Source organism: Babylonia areolata, chromosome 34 (assembly GCF_041734735.1).
Source record: "Babylonia areolata isolate BAREFJ2019XMU chromosome 34, ASM4173473v1, whole genome shotgun sequence".
Lineage (NCBI taxonomy): Eukaryota > Metazoa > Mollusca > Gastropoda > Neogastropoda > Buccinidae > Babylonia > Babylonia areolata.
In genome coordinates, this window is record NC_134909.1 from 8,828,341 (window position 1) to 8,851,255 (window position 22,915).

Here is a 22,915-nt window from a genome sequence, read left to right on the forward strand (position 1 = left end):
GCGACTAAGCCATTATTGTCGTTAGTAGGGGGCTTAGTAGGTGGTGTCCTAAGTACGTTAAAACAGAACAGGCACCACTGAACACCACTGAAGTGACTCAGCAGCAGTGCAGGGTCTCCTCTGGTGTGTGGCCTCCAGGCGACCTAACATCGACGGTTCCCTGTGGACTGCCGACGCTGGAACTGCGATGGATGAACCTGGGTGTGGCCGTGTATGGGGGAATCTAAATGAGCAGCGTGGGAGTAATGCCACTGAAACGGCGCAGATGATGGGGCAGCAAAAAAAAAAAAAAAAAAAAAAAAAAAAAAAAAAAAAAAAGATTCAAACCCCGGACCCTCAGACTAAAAGTCCAATGCTTTAACCACTTCGGCTATTGCGCCTGTCAGTTAAAGGCGAAAGGTCAATGAGGCTTTTCATAGGGGCAGGTGAATTTATATCCACTGTGTCCAGGGCTCGGCACAGGAAGGGCGGGTGGGCCCCAATTCTCTCCAGCTGTCGTTTCAACCTTCCCCCAAACCCTAAGTCAGTTACAGCCATTAGTGGAGTGATGCCCTAGAGGTAATGCATCAGCCTAGGAAGCGAGAGAATCTGAGCACGCTGGTTCGAATCCCGGCACTGTCGCCAGTATTTTTTCCCCCTCCACTAGATCTTGAGTGGTTGTCTGGACGCTAGTCATTAGGATGAGACGATAAACCGAGGCCCCGTGTGCAGCATGTGCTTAGCGCATGTAAAAGAACCCAGGGCAACAAAAGGGTTGTTCCTGGCAAAAAATTCTTAAGAAAAATCCACTTCAATAAGAAAAACAAAACAAAAAAAATTGCAGGCAAGAAAAAAATACAAAAAAAGGGTGGTGCTCTCAGTGTAGCGACGCGCTCTCACTGGGGAGAGCAGCCCGAATTTCACACAGAGAAATCTGTTATGACAATTAGAAATACAAATGCAAATACAAATAAATACTAACCCTGGGTGGTACTGAGGAAAAACACGCAATCTAATGAACAAGCTGAAATGGGGTATCGAACCCTGGTCAGTGGTAAACGCTGGATCAGAAACCCCAACGTCCGGTCCCACTCTCCCGCTCTATTAACGACACGACACGACACAACACAGCACGATACATGCGACACAACGGACGGCAACACAACGCAAGAGAAGTCACCACAACCCAACACCACGGAACACGACATAAAGGAACACAACTGAATGCAACACGACATAATCCAACACAACTCAACACAACAAAGTACGATACAACACAATCCAACATAATAATAATACATAAAACAACACAACTAAAGTTATACAACAAAACACAACACAACACAATCCAACACAACATCACTCAATACAACACAACACAATCCAACACAATATCACTCAATACAACACAACACAAAATCACTCAATACAACACAACACAATCCAACACAATATCACTCAATACAACACAATCCAACACATCACTCAATACAACACAATCCAACACATCACTCAATACAACACAACACAATCCAACACAACATCACTCAATACAACACAACACAATCCAACACAACATCACTCAATACAACACAATCCAACACAACACTCAATACAACACAATACAATCCAACACAACATCACTCAATATAACACAGCACAACACAACACAACACAATCCAACACAACATCACTCAATACAACACAACACAAAACACGATCCTACACAACAAAATACGACTCAAAACAACATAACACAATCCAACACAACATAATACAGCACAACTCAATTACAACACAATAATACAACGCAACACAACATAACACAACACAATCCAGCACAGCACAACAGAACACAACTCAATACAACACAAACACTACAACCCAACACAGCACAACACAATGCCTTACCTGCTGTCCGAGGCTGTCGGTAAACCATTCGTCGCCGAGAAAGTTGCACGCCATGTCAACGTCTCCATTATACACCAACACACGCTTCTGTAAAAAAAAAAAAAAAAAAAAAAAAAAGCACAACATTCTTGTGTACAAATGACAACCGTATCTTTCTCTAACATACCTTCTACTATCAACCCCCACCCCCACCCAAACCCCCCAAAAGAAAAACAACGGAAAAACAACAACTAACAAACAAACAAAAAAAAACCCCAAATAATAAAACATGTCTTCCTATTCTGGGGTTACGACAAGTCTAAACGAAATACATTCCATACCGTTCCCAAAACAAGGAAGTACTGGCCATGTGGTAGATAAGATAGGAAAACAAATATATAACAGCAGGCGGAAGGAAAAAAAAAGAAAAAAAAAAGGTGGCACTCTCAGTGTAAAGAGAAGCACTCTCCCTGGGGAGAGCAGCCTGAATTTCATACAGAGAAATCTGTTGTGACAAAAAGAGTAATACAATACAATACAATACTATACAATACAATACAACACATTTTGTATTGTTAAAGGGAGTTGTTTACTAGGAGAGTGCCACCCCTTTTTGTCTCCCAAATATTTTGAGTCATTCAATTTTTTTTCTTGGGTTGGCAGTGTGTGCATGTGTGTGTGTGTGCGTGCGTGCGTATCATTTTTAGTAATCTATACCCTTTTTTTGTTGGATGTTTTCATTTGTTAATATTGTTGTGCAATACCCTATTGTCTTAACATGAGTATGTGTGTGGGGGGGTTAGTATATCGTCAGCTATTGGGAATTCTTATTTGACGAGTTTTAATCTCTTCTTATGTTGCGCATGATTTTATGCCAGTGTTTACAATGAGCCTGTGATTGCACAACTTAATTTCCATGTGGATTAATAAAGTATTTTTGATTTGATTTGATTTGAATGGTTCAGACACTGAACTACCAACGTAGCACTCAAGTCCATGGGGATGCGGGTTCAAATCCCGCTCTCGCCCTTTCTCCCAAGTTTTGACTGGAAAAATCAAACTGAGTGTCTAGTCATTGGGATGAGACGATAAACCGAGGTACTGAGTGTAGCACGCACTTGGCACACTGGGGGGTGGGGGGGTTGATAGTAGAAGGTATGTTAGAGAAAGATTACGCACTGTGTGTTGTAATCGTGTCAATATCATATGTAAATTTATTGCTATTTACGCTTGTATTATTTCTGTTGTTGTTGTTGTTGTTCTCGGTAGAATTTTTGTGTGTTTCTTGTAATTGTTTATTTCCATATTATCCTTTCCAGACCCCCACTTCCCCCATTTCTTCCTTTTTTAATTAAAAAAAAAAAAAAAATTCTTCGCTTTTTTTTTTTTTATGAGGGCAGGATGTAAAAAAAAGCTGTAAAAGCTTATTCTTTTACCCTCAATAAAGATCATTTTGACTTGACTTGACTTGAAAAAGAACCCATGGCATTGATCGTGTTGTCCTCTGGAAAAAAAATTCTGCAGAAAAAATCCACTCTGATAGGTACACAAGTATACAAGCAAGCACTCAAAGTCCGACAAAAGTGTGCTGGGTTATGCTGCTGGTCAGGCACATGCCTAGCTGATGTAGGTGTCTACGTGGGTTTGTGTGAACGCAGTGACGCCTCCTTGAGACATTGAAACTGGAACTGAAACTTCCGGAGTCATTCAATCACCCGCATACATACACAAGTATATATATTAGAATATCATATGTCCTCAATCAATCAACACACACACACACATACACACACACACACACAAACACACAAAAGAAACCTGCAAAAATGATCCCCAAAAACAAATATACAAAAAAAACCCCAAGAAATCAACAGACAGCACACACAAGGAGAGACTCACGCTGCCTGACACACACACACACACAGACACACACACACACACATAGACACAGACACTCACACACACACACACACACACACACAGACACACACACACACACACACACACAGACACTCACACACACACACACACACAGACACTCACTCACACACACACACACACACACACACACATACTCACCCCTCTGTTCAGCACTTTCTTGTACTGGGCACTCATCTCTTTGTAAGTTCTGTGGTAATCCAGGTCGCTGCAAGAAAGCATGGGACATAACACAGCTGTACAGAAATGTCCATAACAATGGAAACAAGAGAGGCAAGGCCTTCAAGACTCACTTGTGATACACTGAAAAAAAAAAATCCAAGCTTTTTATGTATTGTGTATAATTTCAAAATGTAATGTTTATGATGAGAAAGATCAGTTTCAAGCGAATTAAGTCCCCTAGCATTAATTACAGAGTAATTTCCCTTTTTTTACTATCTGCACCAAAAACGTTTGCAAAATAAATAAAACTTCCATGCTTAGCAAAAGAAGTTCCTGTTTGAACAAAAAATGATAATAATGACTGCTCTTGTTGTTGGGTCAGAATATTAGATCAAAGTGCCAAGTTTAGAGAATACAAAAAATATAAATATAACAGTAAATGCAGTTTGCATATAATTAGGCTTCATTATTTATTTTTTTGTGCCCATCCCAGAGGTGCAATATTGTTTTAAACAAGATGACTGGAAAGAACTGAATTTTTCCTATTTTTATGCCTAATTTGGTGTCAACTGACAAAGTATTTGCAGAGAAAATGTCAATGTTAAAGTTTACCACGGACACACAGACACACACACAGACAACCGAACACCGGGTTAAAACATAGACTCACTTTGTTTACACAAGTGAGTCAAAAATCCACATTGTATTGTATTGTATTGTAGTTTCTTTTTTTTTTTAATATCTGCACTGTATTGTACTGCATTGTATTCACAGATACCAACCCATGTCAAGTGCTTGTAGGAGCAATCAGGAAATTTGTGGAAGGAACATTTTTAATTTGGCTGGAACATTCGGACTCTGAGCCCCATCAGCAAACGCACATTTTTTTTCTAAGGCGTACAAACACTTGGGCCTACCTGCAGCACAGTGTAACTGCTGCGATTAAGCTGACTGGTTCAATTAATGCTATCTCGATGTTAACACCCATGTGATTAGCTGAGCATCATCATGTGAGACCAAGGTTAGTAGTGACTGCCCTGGCTTCATGATCGATAGGTCCAGAGGCGTCTGGGTAATGTTACAACAGGGAAGCATGTGACCGTGCTATGCAGTCGAAAATGAACTCACTGGAACAACTGTGACATTAGCGTAACGTTGGAACAACCTGCGATCGCCCATAACGGAATACAGCGAGATCGTAACAGTTGGCATTTCTGTGCATTGTATTCTACTGTACTGCATTCCTCTTTTGTCGCGACAGATTTCTGTGTGTGAAATTCGTGCTACTCCCCCCTCGGGAACAGTGCATCACAATACTGAGAGCACCACCTATTTTTGAAAAAAAAAAAAGTTTTTTCTGCCAACAATCCCCCCCCCCCCCCCCCCCATCAAAGTTGATTTTTCGACATAATTTTGCCAGTGACAACACTTTTGTCACCGTGGGTTCTTTTACGGGTGCTAATTGCATGCTGCACACAGGGGACTTCATGTTATAATCTCATCCGAATGACTAGCGTCCAGACCCCCACTCAAGGTCCAGTGGAAGGGGAGAAAAAAACTGGTGACTGTGGGATCAGATTCAACTTCTCAAGGAGGCATCACTGTGTTGGGGCTTCTTCTACTTCTTCTGCGTTCGTGGGCTGCAACTCCCACGTTCACTCGTATGCACACGAGTGGGCTGTTACGTGTATGGCCGTTTTTACCCCGCCATGTAGGCAGCCATACTCCGTTTTTGGGGGTGTACAAGCTGGGTATGTTCTGGTTTCCATAACCCACCGAACGCTGACATGGATTACAGGATCTTTAACGTGTGCGTATTTGATCTTCTGCTTGCATATACACACGAAGGGGGTTCAGGAACTAGCAGGTCTGCACATATGTTGACCTGGGAGATGGTAAAAATCTCCACCCTTTACCCACCAGGCGCCGTCACCGTGATTCGAACCCGGGACCCTCAGACTGACAGTCCAACGCTTTAACCACTCGGCTATTGCGCCCGTCACTGTGTTGGGGCAAGTCCATATATATACAGGCCACACCGTTTCTGTTACTGTCAGGTAGAGGCCAGACCAGCAGCATAACTCAGCGTGCTAGTCAGGCCTTGAGTGCTTGCATGATTTGCGTGCCTATCAGAGTGGATCTCTTCAGAAGAATTTCTGCAAGAGGAGAACATTTTTGTTGCCATGAAGATCTAGTCATCAGCCCCATCCACATATAATATGCAGCTTCTGTTCAAACGTGAGTGCGCGCGCGCGTGTGTGTGTGTGTGTGAGAGAGTTTGTGTGTGTGTGTGTGCGTGTGTGTGTGCAGTGCATGCATGTGTGAGTACGCACAAGTTTTTATATTGATACGCACTTGTATGTATCCTAATTTCTAACTGTATCTGTGTATGATTTTCGATTTATATTTGTACCTTGTTACGTACTATACCCCCTCCCCCTCCCACCCTCCAGTATTCCTTGTTGTGACCCCGGTACACTTGGTAATAAAGACATATTCTATTCTGTTCTATTCTTTTTTTTTTTTTTTTTAGTGTGCGGATGCTTTACCTGTAGGCCATCACTCCAGTTAAAGAAAGTTGTGTGTATTTCCACTTAATCAAGGCATTCCGCATCATTCAGCATATCTCTGTTTTAATATACAAACAAAATCTATCAGCATTTCAACCTCGTCATGTCATTTTTTCCCCCCCATAACTTTCTGGCTTTAATATAACATTCTATAATCATAAAAAAACAACCACTACCAAAATGTGGAGTGATGGCCTAGAGGTAACGCGTCCGCCTAGGAAGCGCGAGAATCTGAGCGCGCTGGTTCGAATCACGGACCAGCCGCTGATATTTTCTCCCCCTCCACTAGACCTTGAGTGGTGGTCTGGACGCTAGTCATTCGCATGAGACGATAAACCGAGGTCCCGTGTGCAGCATGCGCTTGGCGCACGTAAAAGAACCCACGGCAACAAAAGGGTTGTTCCTGGCAAAATTCTGTAGAAAAATCCACTGCGATAGGAAAAACAAATAAAACTGCATGCAGGAAAAAATACAAAAAAATGGGTGGCGCTGTAGTGTAGCGACGCGCTCTCCCTGGGGAGAGCAGCCCGAATTTCACCCAGAGAAAACTGTTGTGATAAAAAGACATACAAATACAAATACAAATGCTTGTGGAACATTCATAAAAAAAATCACAAAGTGGTGTTCCAAATGGCCGCTAAAAAGGAAGAAACTGTGTGAGATATGAACATAAACTGAATTAAATATGAAATGAAACTGAAATCATATAGATCAATCTTGATATAGATCTACAGAATTTCAGTATAAAAAAAAAAAAAAAGAAAACGAAAGAAAAAAACAACAAAAAACACAGACCCACACAAACACTCATACAGTGATACACTATGTACACACACACGCACACACACAAACATGAACCTTTTAAACCTTGTGCCTTTTAAATATTATTATTATCAGTAGTAGTATTTTTATGTATTTATCTTTTTATTTTTATTTTATTTTTTTTATTAAAATTTTTTTTTCAAAATTTATTTTATTTTACTTTTATTCATTTATTCTTTTATTATTCTTTTATTATTCTATTTTATTTAATTTGTTTATTTATTTATTTATTTTCATTTTTGGTTATCTTTTATTTTATTTATTTCATTTTAATTTATTTTTATTATCATTCATTTATTTATTCATTTATTTATCTTTTTTTTTCTCAAGGCCTGACAAAGCGCATTGGGTTATGCTGCTGGTCAGTCAGGCATCTCTGCTTGGCAGATGTGGTGTAGCGTTTATATATTTGACCGAGCACATTGATGCCTCCTTGAGCTACTGGTCCTGAACAATCCCCACCCCCACCCCCCCCCCCCCAACTCCACCCCGGCCCCCACACACTCACAAAAGAGACACACTTCGTACACACTTTACACACACACACACACTAAAAACACCACCCCCCCCCCCCCCACCCCCCCCCCACCTGCACGGCTGCCATTCCGGAAGATTGGAGGGGATGTGCAACGCTTTGCGGACGTCCTTGGAGTTCATGTAGGCTATGGCCCCTTTGGCGTTGATGCAGGGGGGCGTCAGGGATAGTCTGGCGTTGGACCGCCCACCTCGCAGGTTCTCAATGAACTACAAGCAGATAAGAAACAAAAAAAAAAAAAAAAAAAGCATAAATTAGCGTTTCAAAAGTTTTTGCATAAATTAGTATTTCCAAAAATTCTTTTGAATGAATAAGCATTTTAAAACATTTTTTTTTTTGCAAATAAATTAGTATAAAAAAAAAAGAAAAAAAAAGCAGCATAAAAGGAAATTTTCTATCTAAAATTACATTTAAATAACATACTTACTGTGACCCAACTAGTGCAGACTCCGGCAGGGGTCTGACATTCCTGTCCCGTGCAAACTACTATCCGCCTATGCGGAGAAAATGAAAGTACTACGGCCGATAACCTCCCGGAAGTAGGTAGCAAAAATTAAAAAAATCCCAGACGTTATGTGACCTAGCAGTAGGTGAGAGATAGATCAGTTCTGTTTTCTGTGTTTTTTAAGCTTTCTGAAAGTATACGAGTGTCAAAAACAATAAATTCCAACTTAAGCCAGATTTTTCGCATGCTGCGTAACATATATAGGACTCAAAACTCGTGTACACTCGCTTCCTCATTGGGTTGGGGGCTTGGGGGGTTGGGGATGGGGGAGAGGGGTGAGTGTGTGTGTGTGTGTGAGTGTGTGCAGGGGGGGCGGGGGAGGGGGGGGGTATTACTACTGGGACACTGCTCTGTGCACATATCTTTTTTTTTATTGACTTACTTACATGCTCGTCCACTTGGTTAACCCTTTCAGTGCCAAGCCTATTTTACATTCAGTGTCAACTATTTGCCAAACGATGATTTTTTGTTGTTGTTGTTGTTGTTTTTGTTGTTTTTTTTGTTTCTAGAAAAGAAATGATTAAAGACCGATAATAAAAATAGGTAAAAAAAAAACCCCAAAAAACCCCATAAAAATATTTTTTTTAAATCAATGAACTCGCCAATCAATAAACTTCTTCTTCCTCTTCTTCTTCTGCGTTCATGGGCTGCAACTCCCACGTTCACTCTTATGTACAAGAATGGGCTTTTAAACGTGTATGACCGTTTTTACCCCGCCATGTAGGCAGCCATACTCCGCTTTCGGGGGTGCCAATCAATAAACAAACAAACATGTATCTATGGCAAAAAAAAAAAGAAAAAAAAAAAAAGAAGAAGCAAATCAAGTAAGAAACAAAAAAAAACCAACCTTCCTTTCAGCCTTGATGTAAGGGGAATGGGCGAAACCCCAGCCGAAGTTGGCCGTGACCAGGCTCTGGCCACCAAAGCCGTACCCCAGCCTGCCGGAGTTCTTCACGCATGGGCCGTACAGGTTGTAGATGTTCAGCCCCCCTGCGTACACCAGGTTGGACACGGTGTTCACCTGGGTTGAAAATAGATAAATACATAGAAATAATTAATAAATAAATAAATAATATTAAATAGATAGATACACAAATAGATTAAAAAAAAAGAAAAAAGAATGAATAAACAAATAAATGAATAAATAATCAAACAAACAAACAAGTAAACAGATAAAAAGTAAAAAAAAATATACATATACAAAAGGTCCACAACCCCCCCCCCCCCCCCCCCGCCAAACCCCCCTTTCACTCTTCACCTGGGTATATAAAATAAAATAAATAGATAAATAAATAAATAAATAAATAAATGAACAAACAAAGAAGAAACAAATACAATAAACAGATCAAAAAGGGGGGGGGGGGGCAAGATATATAGATACAAAAGATCCACAAAGGCTCAACACCCCCCCTCCCCTTCCCTGCCCCATCCCCCCACCCACCCCACCCTCCCCCTCCTCAGCGTTCACCTGGGGATAAAAACACGAATAAAACAAAATAAATAAATATAAATAGATAAAGAAGAAAAAAAGGTACACAGCAAAGATCTGCAAAGACTCAACACCTGGGAGATGTTTAAGCATCAATCCAACTTTCTGTTGTTCCTGGAAGGAACTGGTATTTGTAATGGTAAGGACTTGCAAGGACTGCTCAGGATTTGTAAAGGGCTGGTAAGGACTTGTAAGGACTGTAGGGAAGGTCTGCTAAGGACTGGTAAGGACTGCAGGGAAGGTCTGGTAAAGACTGGAAGGTCTGGTAAGGACTGTAGGGAAGGTCTGGTAAAGACTGGAAGGTCTGGTAAGGACTGTAGGGAAGGTCTGGTATGGACTTGTAAGGACTGTAAGGAAGGACTACTACTGGTAAGAACTGGTAAGGTATGTAAGGTCTGGTAAAGACTGGCAAGTCTGGTAAGGCATGGTAAGGACTGGTAAGAACTATAGGGAAGGTCCGTTAAGGACTGGTAAAGACCGGTAAGGACTGTAGGGAAGGTCCGGTAAGGTCTGTAAGGACTGTAGGGAAGGTCTGGTAAGGACTGGTAAGGTCTGTAAGGACTGTAGGGAAGGTCTGGTAAGGACTGGTAAGATCTGGTAAAGACTGGTAAGGACTATAGGGAAGCTCCGGTAAGGTCTGTAAGGACTGTAGGGAAGGTCTGGTAAGGACTGGTAAGGTCTGGTAAGGACTGGTAAGGACTGTAGGGAAGGTCTGGTCAGGTCTGGTAAAGACTGGTAAGGACTGTAGGGAAGGTCCGGTAAGGTCTGTAAGGACTGTAGGGAAGGTCTGGTAAGGACTGGTAAGGTCTGGTAAGGACTGGTAAGGACTGTAGGGAAGGTCTGGTCAGGTCTGGTAAAGACTGGTAAGGACTGTAGGGAAGGTCCGGTAAGGTCTGTAAGGACTGTAGGGAAGGTCGGGTAAGGACTGGTAAAGACTGGCAAGTCTGGTAAGGTATGGTAAGGACTGGTAAAGACTGGTAAGGACTGTGGGGAAGGTCCAGTAAGGTCTGTAAGGACTGTAGGGAAGGTCTGTTAAGGTCTGTTGGGAAGGTCTGGTAAGGACTGGTAAGGACTGGTAAGGACTGTAGGGAAGGTCTGGTAAGGACTGTAGGATAGGTCTGGTAAGGACTGGTAAGGACTGTAGGGAAGGTCTGGTAAGGACTGTAGGGAAGGTCTGGTAAGGACTGGTAAGGTAAGGACTGGTAAGGACTGTAGGGAAGGTCTGGTAAGGACTGGTAAGGACTTGTAAGGTCTGTAGGGAAGGTCTGGTAAGGACTGGTAAGGACTGTAGGGAAGGTCTGGTAAGGACTGTAAAATCTGGTAAGGACTGGTAAGGACTGCAGGGAAGGTCCGGTAAGGACTGGTAAGGACTGTAGGGAAGGTCTGGTAAGGACTGGTAAGGACTGTTGGGAAGGTCTGGTAAGGACTGGTAAGGACTGGTAAAGACTGTAGGGAAGGTCTGGTAAGGACTGGTAAGGACTGTAGGGAAGGTCTGGTAAGGACTGGTAAGGACTGTAGGGAAGGTCTGGTAAGGACTGGTAAGGACTGTAGGGAAGGTCCGGTAAGGACTGGTATGGACTGTAGGGAAGGTATGGTAAGGACTGGTAAGGACTTGTAAGGTCTGTAGGGAAGGTCTGGTAAGGACTGTAAGGAAGGTCTGTAAGGAAGATCTGGTAAGGTCTGGTAAGGACTGTAGGAAAGGTGCGGTAAGGACTGTAAGGAAGGTCTGGTAAGGACTGTTAAGGACTGTAGGGAAGGTCTGGTAAGGACAGGTAAGGACTGTAGGGAAGGTCTGGTAAGGACAGGTAAGGACTGTAGGAAAGGTGTGGTAAGGACTGTAAGGAAGGTCTGGTAAGGACTGGTAAGGACTGTAGGGAAGGTCTGGTAAGGACTGGTAAGGACTAGTAAGGACTGGTAAGGACATGTAAGGACTTGTGACGTCTGGTACCGACTGGTAATGACTGGTAAGGACTAGTAAGGTCTGTTAAGGACTTGTGATGTCTGGTAAGGACTGGTAAGAAGCTGTAAGGTCTGGTAAGGTCTGGTATGGACTGGTAGTGGTAAGGACTTGTTATATTTGGTAATGACTGGTAAGGACTTGTGATGTCTGATAAGGTCTGGTAAGGTCTGGTAAGGACTAGTAAAGACTTGTAATGTCTGGTAAGGACTTCTAAGGTCTGGTTAGGACCGGTAATGTCTAGTATGGACTTGTACGGTCTGGTAATGACTGGTAAGGACTTGTGATGTCTGATAAGGTCTGGTAAGGTCTGGTAAGGACTTCTAAGGTCTGGTAAGGACTTGTGAAGTCTGGTAAGGACCGGTAAGGACTGGTAATGATTTGTAATGACTGGTAAGGACTTGTTATATTTGGTAAGGACTGTTAAGGACTTGTGATGTCTGTTAAGGACTGGTGAGTTCTCGAAAGGTCTGGTAAAGACTGGTAAGGTCTGGTAACCACTGGTAAGGTCTGGTTAGGACTTGTGATTTCTGGTAAGGACCGGTAGGGTCTGGTAAGGACTGGTAAGGATTTGTGATGTCTGGTAAGGACTGGTAAGGTCTGGTAAGGACTGGTAAGGATTTGTGATTTCTGGTAAGGACCGGTAGGGTCTGGTAAGGACTGGTAAGGATTTGTGATGTCTGGTAAGGACTGGTAAGGTCTGGTAAGGACTGGTAAGGATTTGTGATGTCTGGTAAGGTCTGGTTAGGACTTGTGATTTCTGGTAAGGACTGGTAAGGTCTGGTAAGGACTGGTAAGGTCTGGTTAGGACTTGTGATTTCTGGTAAGGACCAGTAGGGTCTGGTAAGGACTGGTAAGGATTTGTGATGTCTGGTAAGGACTGGTAAGGTCTGGTAAGGATTGGTGTCAATGCAACCACTTGTAAGGTCTGGTAAACACACACACACACACACACAGAAAAAAAGGTCTTGTAAGGACTGGTAAGGATTTGTAAGGACTGGTAAGGTCTGGAAGGATCTGGTAAGAACTTGTAAGGACTGGTAAGGTCTGGCAGGGAGAGTAAAGACCTCTCTCTCTCTAGATAGATAGATAGACATATATATATATATGTGTGTGTGTGTGTGTGTGTGTGTGTGAAATTTAACAATAACAGCAACTGCAAATCTGTCAAATTCATCACTGTATTTGTAGTGTGACATTCTGAAATAAAACAATCAAAAACAAAAACAAAAAAAACAACCATTATTTCAACAACAACAAACAAACTTAAAAAAAAAAAAAAAAAAAAAAAAAAAAAAAACTCACATAGGACATACACTCCGTACTGAGGCGAGCCGCCTGTGAGAAACTGCAGTTGTTTGCGTCACCATGGCAACAGCTCTTGACCATCTTGAACCAAAGACTGAAGACAAATCAAGAAACCAGTGGTGCTGTGTGAATAAACAAACAACTAGGTAGTGTGTGAATAGATAAACCAACCACCGGTAATGTGTGAATGGATAAACCATACGTGGTGCGTGAATAAACCAACCACTGGTGCTGTGTGAACAGATAAACCATTGGTGTTCTTCTTCTTCTTCTTTCTGTTACACGACCAACATCAACTTTCCGATGACTCTGTTGTGGTTCATGCATGCTGGGTATTTTCATGTCTCCATAACCCACCGTACACTGACATGGGTTACAGGATCTTTAACATGCGTATTTGATCTCCTGCGTGCGTATACACAGGAGGGAGGTTCAGGCACTAGCAGGTCTGCACATATGTTGACCTGAGAGAGCGGAAAAATCTCCACCCTTTACCCACCAGGCGCCGTTACCGTGATTCGAACCCGGGATCCTCAGACTGAAAGTCCCACACTGAAACCACTCAGCTAATGCACCCGTCTTGTGTGAATAAACAAATGAACCAGTGGTGTTGTGTGAATAAAAAAAAACACACTTGTGCTGTATGTAAATAAACCATTGTTGAGCGAATAGATTAGCCACTCGTGTTGTGTGAAAAAATAAACTACTGGTGTTGTGTGAATAAATAAACCACTGGTGTTGTGAATAAATAAACCATTGGTGTTGTGTGAATAAATAAATATACCATTTGTGCAGTGTGAATAAACATAACATTTGAGCAGTGTGAATAAATAAACCATCGGTGTTGTGTGAACAAACAATCCACTGGTGTTGTGTGAATAAACCATTGGTGCTGTGTGAATAAACCATTGGTGCTGTGAGAATAAGTAAACTGTTGGTGCTATGTGAATATTCAGTAAATAAACCATTGGTGCTGTGTGAATAAGTAAACTGTTGGTGCTATGTGAATATTCAGTAAATAAACCATTGGTGCTGTGTGAATTAAAAAAAAAAAGAAAAAGAAAAAAAGAAATGTGGGTACTGTGTGAATAAACAAACAATTTGTAAACTGTGAATGAATAAGACACTGGTGCAGTGTGGATAACTAAACCAATGGTGCTGTGTCGACAGATAAACTATTTGTGTTGTGTGAATAAACAACAAATGAACCATTGGTGTTGTGTGAATAAATAAACCACTGTTGAGCGAACAGATATGCCACTGGAGTTATGTGACTAAATAAACCATTGGTGTTGTGTGAATAAATAAATAAATAAACCATTGGTGAAGTGTGAATAAACACAGCATTTGTGCAGTGTGAATAAATAAACCATCAGTGTTGTGTGAACAAACAATCCATTGGTGTTGTGTGAATAAACCATTGGTGCTGTGTGAATAAAAAAAAAACGAAAGAAAAGAAAAAAAAAGAAACGTGGGTACTGTGTGAATAAACAAACAATTTGTAAACTGTGAATGAATAAGACACTGGTGCAGTGTGGATAACTAAACCAATGGTGCTGTGTCGACAGATAAACTGTTTGTGTTGTGTGCATAAACAAATGAACCGTTGGTGTTGTGCGAATAAATAAACCACTGGTGCTGTAAATAAACCACTGTTGAGCGAATAGATAGGCCACTGGTGTTATGTGACTAAATAAACCATTGGTGTTGTGTTTATTCAATAAACCACTGGTGCTGTAAATAAACCATTGCTGAGCGAATAGATACGCCACTGGTGTCATGTGACTAAATAAACCATTGGTGTTGTGTGAATAAATGAATAAACCATTGGTGAAGTGTGAATTAAACACAGCATTTGTGCAGTGTGAATAAATAAACCATCGGTGTTGAGTGAACAAATAAACGACTGCGGCTGTGTGAATACATAAATAAACCATCAGTGAAGTGTGAATAAAGGTAGCATTTTTTTTTCCCTCTAATTTTTCATTTCATTTCATTTATTTATCTGTTTGTTCATTTATCTTATTCCATTTCATTTTAAATTTATGTTTCTATTCATCATTCCACCAGCTCATTCATTTAATTATCTATCTATTCGTTTGTGTGTTTGATTTCACTTCGTTTCATTTCATTTTCCCCTCAAGGAGTAACTAAGCCCGTCAGGTTACTTACTCTTCCCTAATGAGTGTGTGATAATAAACAAAGTAGATGAGTGAGTCATCGTTCAGAAGAAAGAGAAACACCCGTAGGTGCTGGGGAGGACCCAGAGAAGCACTGTCTCCACCCACCCTTGGAACAATCCTGCACCACCCACCCTAGGAGGCCTGCTCTGTGTTCACGATGGGTGCAGGCCCGCACAGGACACCCCATTTAGAATTCAAGGGATATAACTGCTCCCGAACAGAGGCAAAAGAGACCACAGGACGCAACTCGCGACAGCCTTAAAAGAAGTATCCCCATGGGTGTACCACCCAGTATTTCATGACTGCAGAGCCCACCGGCAAAAGACACACCACCCTCCAACTGCTGAGCACACCCCACAGACCAAACCGCCCCCGCCCGCAGACAGATGAAGACAGTGCCACTCCAGACGCAGCCATACGGTCTTATGTGCCCCTCACTTCACTTCATTTTATTTTCCCCTCAAGGAGTAACTAAGCGTGTCGGGTTACTCACTCTTCCCCAATGAGTCTGTGATAATAAACAAAGTAGATGAGTGAGTACATAACTACATGCATGTATATGAATGTGTATTGCGTGTGCGTGTGCATGTGTTTAGGTAAGTTTGTGCCTGCCTATGTGTGCGTACGTGTTAGGGTAGCTGTTAGATACACATGTATGTTAAAATGTATGCATGCAGCGCGTGTGTGTGTGTGTGTGTGTGTGTGTGTGTAGTCACATTTTGGTGCGTGTATGTAACACAGATATGATGTTTTATGTTAACAAAAGCGTTTTTGTAAAGCACCTAGAGCAGATTTCTGGATAGTATGCTATATAAGTATCCATTATTATTATTATTATTAGTGAGTCATCGTTCAGAAGAAAGAAACACCCGTAGGTGCTGGGGAGGACCCAGAGAAGCACTGTCTCCACCCACCCTTGGAACAATCCTGCACCACCCACCCTAGGAGGCCTGCGCTGTGTTCACGATGGGTGCAGGCACGCACAGGACACTCCATTTAGAAATGAATTCAAGGGATATAACTGCTCCCGAAAAGAGGCAAAAGAGACCACAGGACGCAACTCGCGACAGCCTTAAAAGAAGTATCCCCATGGGTGTACCAGCCAGTATTTCATGACTGCAGAGCCCACCGGCAAAAGACACACCACCCTCCAACTGCTGAGCTCACCCCACAGACCAAACCGACCCTGCCTGCAGACAGATGAAGGCAGTGCCACTCCAGACACAGCCATACGGTCTTATGTGCCCCTCACTTCATTTCATTTTACTTTCCCCTCAAGGAGTAACTAAGCGCGTCGGGTTACTCACTCTTCCCCGATGAGTCCGTGATAATAAACAAAGTAGATGAGTGAGTCGTCGTTCAGATCATAGCTCGACAGCCCGTTGCCCACTGCAAACCCCTGAAAACCAACATAGCGATGTGTGAAAAAAGTCACAGCAAATGAATGACTGTGTTGGTCATTAATGTAATGTCTGTTCACTAAAGTGATTTTAGATGTTGGGGGGAGGGGTAGGGGGAGGGGGAAGTGTGATGTGTATGTGTGTGAGAACATGCTCAAACTATATATATACAATCACTTATCAGACACAAAAGAGAAATGTAAAATGCTCAAGGAAAATTTGTGGACGCAAAAGAACCAAATCAACTAAAATCAGCTGACCCATAAAAATTGACAGAGTCAAAGATTAAAATACTAACAGTTAATTAGCTGTTGGACATTTGGATATACTAGCAAAAAATGTGTGTAAGTTAAGGATGAAAAGTTTTAAAGTTTTCGTGCGCAAAATATACTAACAGATAAAGATTAAGTTCTTGTCCAAAATGGCATCTACAATACCTTTTAGATCTGTAATGCACTGCTGAATAATAATGTCATAAGATTCACCCCTCATTTTTTAAATACCTTGCAAAAAAACAACAACCCAACAACAACAAACAAACAAAAAACACCACACCGCCACCACCACCACCAGGTATCATGTGACATTAAATGACCAGCAAACAACAGAAAATTAGGATTGCCCAAATACCCAGGAACAAAAAACTGAATGATAAAGTAATCCATAAACAGTGTCATATTACCAAAAAGAAGAAAATTAGGATTGCCCAAATACCCAGGATAAAAAAAGAATGATAAAGTAATCCATAAACAGTGTCATATAACCAAAAAGAAGAAAATTAGGATTGCCCAAATACCCAAGATAAAAAAAGAATGATAAAGTAATCCATAAACAGTGTCATATAACCAAAAAGAAGAAAATTAGGATTGCCCAAATACCCAGGATAAAAAAAGAATGATAAAGTAATCCATAAACAGTGTCATATAACCAAAAAGAAGAAAATTAGGATTGCCCAAATACCCAGGATAAAAAACTGAATGATAAAGTAATCTATAAGCAGTGTCATATTACCAAAAAGAAGAAAATTAGGATTGTCCAAATACCCAGGAAAAAACAAAACAAAACTGAATGGCAAAGTAATCCATAAGCATTGTCACATAAAAGACGAAAATTAGGATTGCCCAAACACCCAGGGAAAAAACAACAACAACTGAACAACAAAGTAACCCTAACCCGTAAGCACTGTCAATTTACCAATGACCAAAACTTGGCAACAAAGTCTTAGGCAATCAAATAACCAACAACCAAAACCTGAAAATGTGGCAATAAGCACCATCAAATTACCTGCAAAAAGACTTGAAAATAAAGTAATAAGCGCTGTCAAATTACCAGCAAGAAATACTTAAAAACAATTCAATAAGCAATGTCAAACTACCAACAAACAAAAACGTGACAACAAAGTATTGAGCACTGACAAAATCATCAACAACCAAAACAAGAACATGTGGCAATAGCCATTGTCAAATTACCAGCAAGCAAATCTTAAACATAAAACTTTTTTATTAGGTGTCATGAAATTACTAAACAATTAACAAGCAAGACTAGATAACAATGTATTAACCATTATCAAACCTCTGGCAAAACAAAACATGTACTCGGTATCATGAAATTACCAGCGAGCAAGACAGGAAAATGATGTATTAAAGTAAACATTATCAAATCACTGGCAAACAGAACATTTTTGCATTTGTATTTATCTTTTCTTTGTCACAAAAGATTTCTCTACATGAAATTCGGGCCACTCTCCCCAGGGAGAGCAGTTGCTACACTGAAAGCACCACCCTTTTTTTTTTCTTTTTTTTTTCCCCGCCTGCAGTTTTATTTGTTTTTCCTATCGAAGTGGATCTTTCTACAGAACTTTGCCAGGAACAATCCTTTTGTTGCTGTGGGTTCTTTTCCGTGTGCCAAGCGCATGCTGCACACGGGACCTTGGTTTATCGTCTCATTCGAATGACTAGCGTGTAGTGGAGGGGGAGAAAACATCAGCAGCTGAGCCGTGATTCGAAACCAGCACACTGACGGGCGCAATAGCCGAGTGGTTAAAGCGTTGGACTGTCAATCTGAGGGTCCCGGGTTTGAATCACAGTGACGGCGCCTGGTGGGTAAAGGGTGGAGATTTTTACCATCTCCCAGGTCAACATATGTGCAGACCTGCTCGTGCCTGAACCCCCTTCGTGTGTATATGCAAGCAGAAGATCAAATACGCACGTTAAAGATCCTGTAATCCATGTCAGCGTTCGGTGGGTTATGGAAACAAGAATATACCCAGAATGCACACCCCCGAAAACGGAGTATGGCTGCCTACATGGCAGGGTAAAAACGGTCATACATGTAAAAGCCCACTCGTGTGCATACGAGTGAACGCAGAAGAAGAAGAAGAAGAAACCAGCACACTCTGATTCTCTCGCTTCACAGGTGGACGCGTTACCTCTAGGCCAAAACTCCACATGCATTAGGTGTCATGAAATTACCAACAAGCAATGCAAAGAAACAATGTGTTAAACATTATCACTGGCAAACAAAACATGTGTTAACTATTAGGTGTCATGAACTAACCAACAAGCAAGACTATAAAACAATGTATTTAAACATTATCAACTCACTGGCAAACAAAATTTCACAACGAGGTATTAACCCTCTCATCGTTGACACAGTTTGCTACGCTCTATGCTGAGAAAGGTTCTGGAAAATAACATCATCATGCTTGTGAACTCACTCGGTCATACCTCCCCAATGACCAAACGAAAACAAGATAACAGCCGTTATCATCAAACTACCAGCAAACACAAACTTGAAAACAGACAGCAAACGGGGGACCATATAAAATGAGCAACGCAAACTGATCTGAATGAGCTGCTGTAATACTTCCCTTCATCTAACGCCTTGATTTGTATAGAAAAAAACACACAAAAAACAACAACAGAAAGTGATGTACTTGCTTTCAGCCAAATTCTTTTCATCATCCTTATTTTGTGTTACAATACAAGAGCATGGCACAAAAGAAAAAAAAAAAACCCAAAAAACCCAAACATATACATATTATATATCAATGTTAACTCATAGCGTCTTGTTTGTATTTTGTATTTGTATTTCTTTTTATCACAACAGATTTCTCTGTGTGAAATTCGGGCTGCTCTCCCCAGGGAGAGCATGTCGCTACACTACAGCACCACCCATTTTTTTGTATTTTTTCCTGTGTGCGGTTTTATTTGCTTTTCCTATCGAAGTGGATTTTTCTACAGAATTTTGCCAGGAAAAATCTTTTTGTTGCTGTGGGTTCTTTTCTGTGCACCAAGCGCATGCTCCACACGGGACCTCGGTTTATCATCTCATTTGAATGACCAGCGTCCAGACCACCACTCAAGGTCTAGTGGAGGGGGAGAAAATATCGGCGGCTGAGCCGTGATTCGAACCAGCACGCTCAGATTCTCTCGTTTCCTTGGTGGACGCGTTACCTCTGGGCCATCACTCCACGCACCCCTTAATTTATATTATACATATACATAGAGAGATCAAGAAAGAGAGAGAGAGAGAAAGAAAAGAAAGAAAGAGAAAAAAAAAGAAGGAAAATAAACACATCAATCTATCATGTATTCCAAATTTTCAGAACAGTCTCGTTCCATTACTCCAGGGATCAATTTGTTCATACTGAAACGCAACCAGTCAAACTTTTAATCTCACGAGCGGCTGCAAATATTTTGAGAAAAGCATCTGAGAACAAGAAAATAAGGTTAGGAAGGCAAATTTAATCTGCCTTCATCACGCATGCACTTTACTCACTATATTATACACGTTTTTCTATTACGTGGAGTGACGGACACAACAACAGACGAGAGCGTTAAAGCGTTGGACTTTCAATCTGAGGGTCCTAGGTTCAATTCCCTGGCAGGTAAGCTAACGTGTGGTGATTTTTCCGGATCGCACAGGCCAAACAGATGTGCAGACCTGCCTGTGCCTGAACCCCTTCATGTGTATATACAAAGACGTGGAACAAGCTCCCTGATAACCTCCGTCATTCTGATTCCCTCGCATCTTTTAAATCTCGTCTCAAAACTCACCTTTTCCCTCAGCAATAAGTTCAAATGTGGCAGGTCCACTTCCTTTGTGTTAGCTGTGCTTGACTATGTGTGTATACATATGTATGTGTACATAACTACATGCATGGATATGAATGTGTATTGTGTGTGCGTGTGCGTGTGTTTATGTAAGTTTGTGCCTGCCTGTGTGTGTGTATGTGTTAGGGTAACTGTTAGATACACATGTATGTTAAAATGTATGTATGCAGCGTGTGTGTGTGTGTGTGTGTGTGTGTGTGTGTGTGTGTGTGTGTGTGTGTGTGTGTGTGTGTGTAGTCACATTTTGGTGTGTGTACGTAACATAGATATGATGTTTTATGTTAACAAAAGCGTTTTTTGTAAAGCACCTAGAGCAGATTTCTGGATAGTGTGCTATATAAGTATCCATTATCATTATTATTATTATTATTATTATAATATTATGTCTCACTGAGAGTATAGCCAAGTCCAGAAGTCCCAAACCCAAAATGGACCCCCGAAAGCAGCACATTCATCACCCCACCTTTATCGTGAAAATACAGAGAGCAAAATGTCCTCAGGCAACAACAACAAACAAAAAAAACAACGACAAAATGGAATGTTTGAACACAATTACATGAACAATTATTTGTATTTGTATTTCTTTTTATCACATCAGATTTCTCTGTGTGAAATTCGGGCTGCTCTCCCCAGGGAGAGCACGTCGCCACACTACAGCGCCACCCATTTTTTTTGTATTTTTTCCTGTGTGCAGTTTTATTTGTTTTTCCTATTGAAGTGGATTTTTCTACAGAATTTTGCCAGGAACAACCCTTTTGTTGCCGTGGGTTCTTTTACGTGCGCTACGTGCAATGCTGCACACGGGACCTTGGTTTATCGTCTCATCCGAATGACTAGCGTCCAGACCACCACTCAAGGTCTAGTGGAGGGGGAGAAAATTTTGGGGGCTGTGCCGTGCTTTGAACCAGCGCGCTCAGATTCTCTCGCTTCCTAGGCGGACGCGTCACCTCTAGGCCATCACTCCACAAGGAAAAACTCCTTGGGTGAGATTAAGAATAACTGCCAATCATCTCTCTCTCTCTCTATATATATATATATATACATATATATATATATATATATATATATATATATATATATATATAATTTTATATGATGAAAAGCACATTGGTTAACATCAAAAGCAACCGCTAATGATCCACAAGATAAAAAAAACAAAAAAACAAAAACACAACCCCCCCCCCCTCCCCCGCCCCCCACCTCCTTCCTTCTTATTCAAAACAGCTGCTAATCATCTGAAAAACAAACAAACAAACAAACACCCCTTGCTGAAAATAAATAAAAAGCAATTGCCTACATACACAAGAAAGCTCCTTGCTTATAATTAAAAGCAAAGCATTATCTCTCTGTCTCTCTCTCTAGCTGCTATAGGAAAATTGAAAAAAAAAGGGAGGGGGGGTGAGGGGGGGGGGGGAGAGGGGGGGGGGAAGAGAAGCAACAAGTGCAAAAAAAAACCCAAAAAAACAAAAAAACAAAAAAAAACATGAAAGAAAAAGAAAGAAAGAAAGAAAGAAAGAAAAAAAAGAGATGAATGTATGTGTATATAGATATGATAGTCAGTCGTGTTTGACTATGACCATCAAAACAGCAGAGGAGGCAACTGCTGTTCCGACTATTTGGGCTAGAATTTGATTATAGTGGAGAGTGTCTTGCTCAAGTACATCCCCACTCTCTCAGCCAAGAGGGTTTTAGGACAGTCGGCGTTGGGATGGTTCCCAAAGGCCAACTAGCTCACAAGGCTGCAGCACTAAGAGCCAGTGCAATTTTGCCTCCTAGTTTGAGAGTCATAGTCCTTCACAAAAGACTAAGCTGCAAATGGTTTCCCACTGACTGGAGAAACCATTGATAATACAGCTCCCACTTTGCTGTTGGCCCAAATGTAAACTTATGTCAATCTGTGATATAAGCCGAGTATGTGTACTGTTATTGAAACAACCAGAAATAAAGAGTGTATCTCCAAAACAAAACAACAACAAAAACTTTAAAAAAATTTTTTTTTTTTTTTTTACGGAAGAAGCTATGGGAAGGGGTGGGGCTTATTTTCCCCCCCAATAATACACCT

The 22,915-nt window shown here is 41.2% G+C and overlaps 1 protein-coding gene across 1 annotated transcript in view; it reads right to left on the minus strand.

The window, feature by feature from the left end:
• The window catches only part of LOC143277694 (lysosomal protective protein-like), a 43,158-nt gene that overhangs the window by 6,774 nt on the left and 13,469 nt on the right, over positions 1 to 22,915 (minus strand). Inside the window, exons 6-11 of the mRNA XM_076582614.1 lie at positions 16,646 to 16,737; positions 13,153 to 13,249; positions 9,249 to 9,422; positions 7,951 to 8,105; positions 3,949 to 4,015; positions 1,891 to 1,977 (exon numbers count right to left, since the gene is read on the minus strand). Of these exons, the coding sequence (XP_076438729.1) occupies positions 1,891 to 1,977; positions 3,949 to 4,015; positions 7,951 to 8,105; positions 9,249 to 9,422; positions 13,153 to 13,249; positions 16,646 to 16,737 (672 nt within the window). The remainder of the gene's footprint in view (positions 1 to 1,890; positions 1,978 to 3,948; positions 4,016 to 7,950; positions 8,106 to 9,248; positions 9,423 to 13,152; positions 13,250 to 16,645; positions 16,738 to 22,915) is intronic.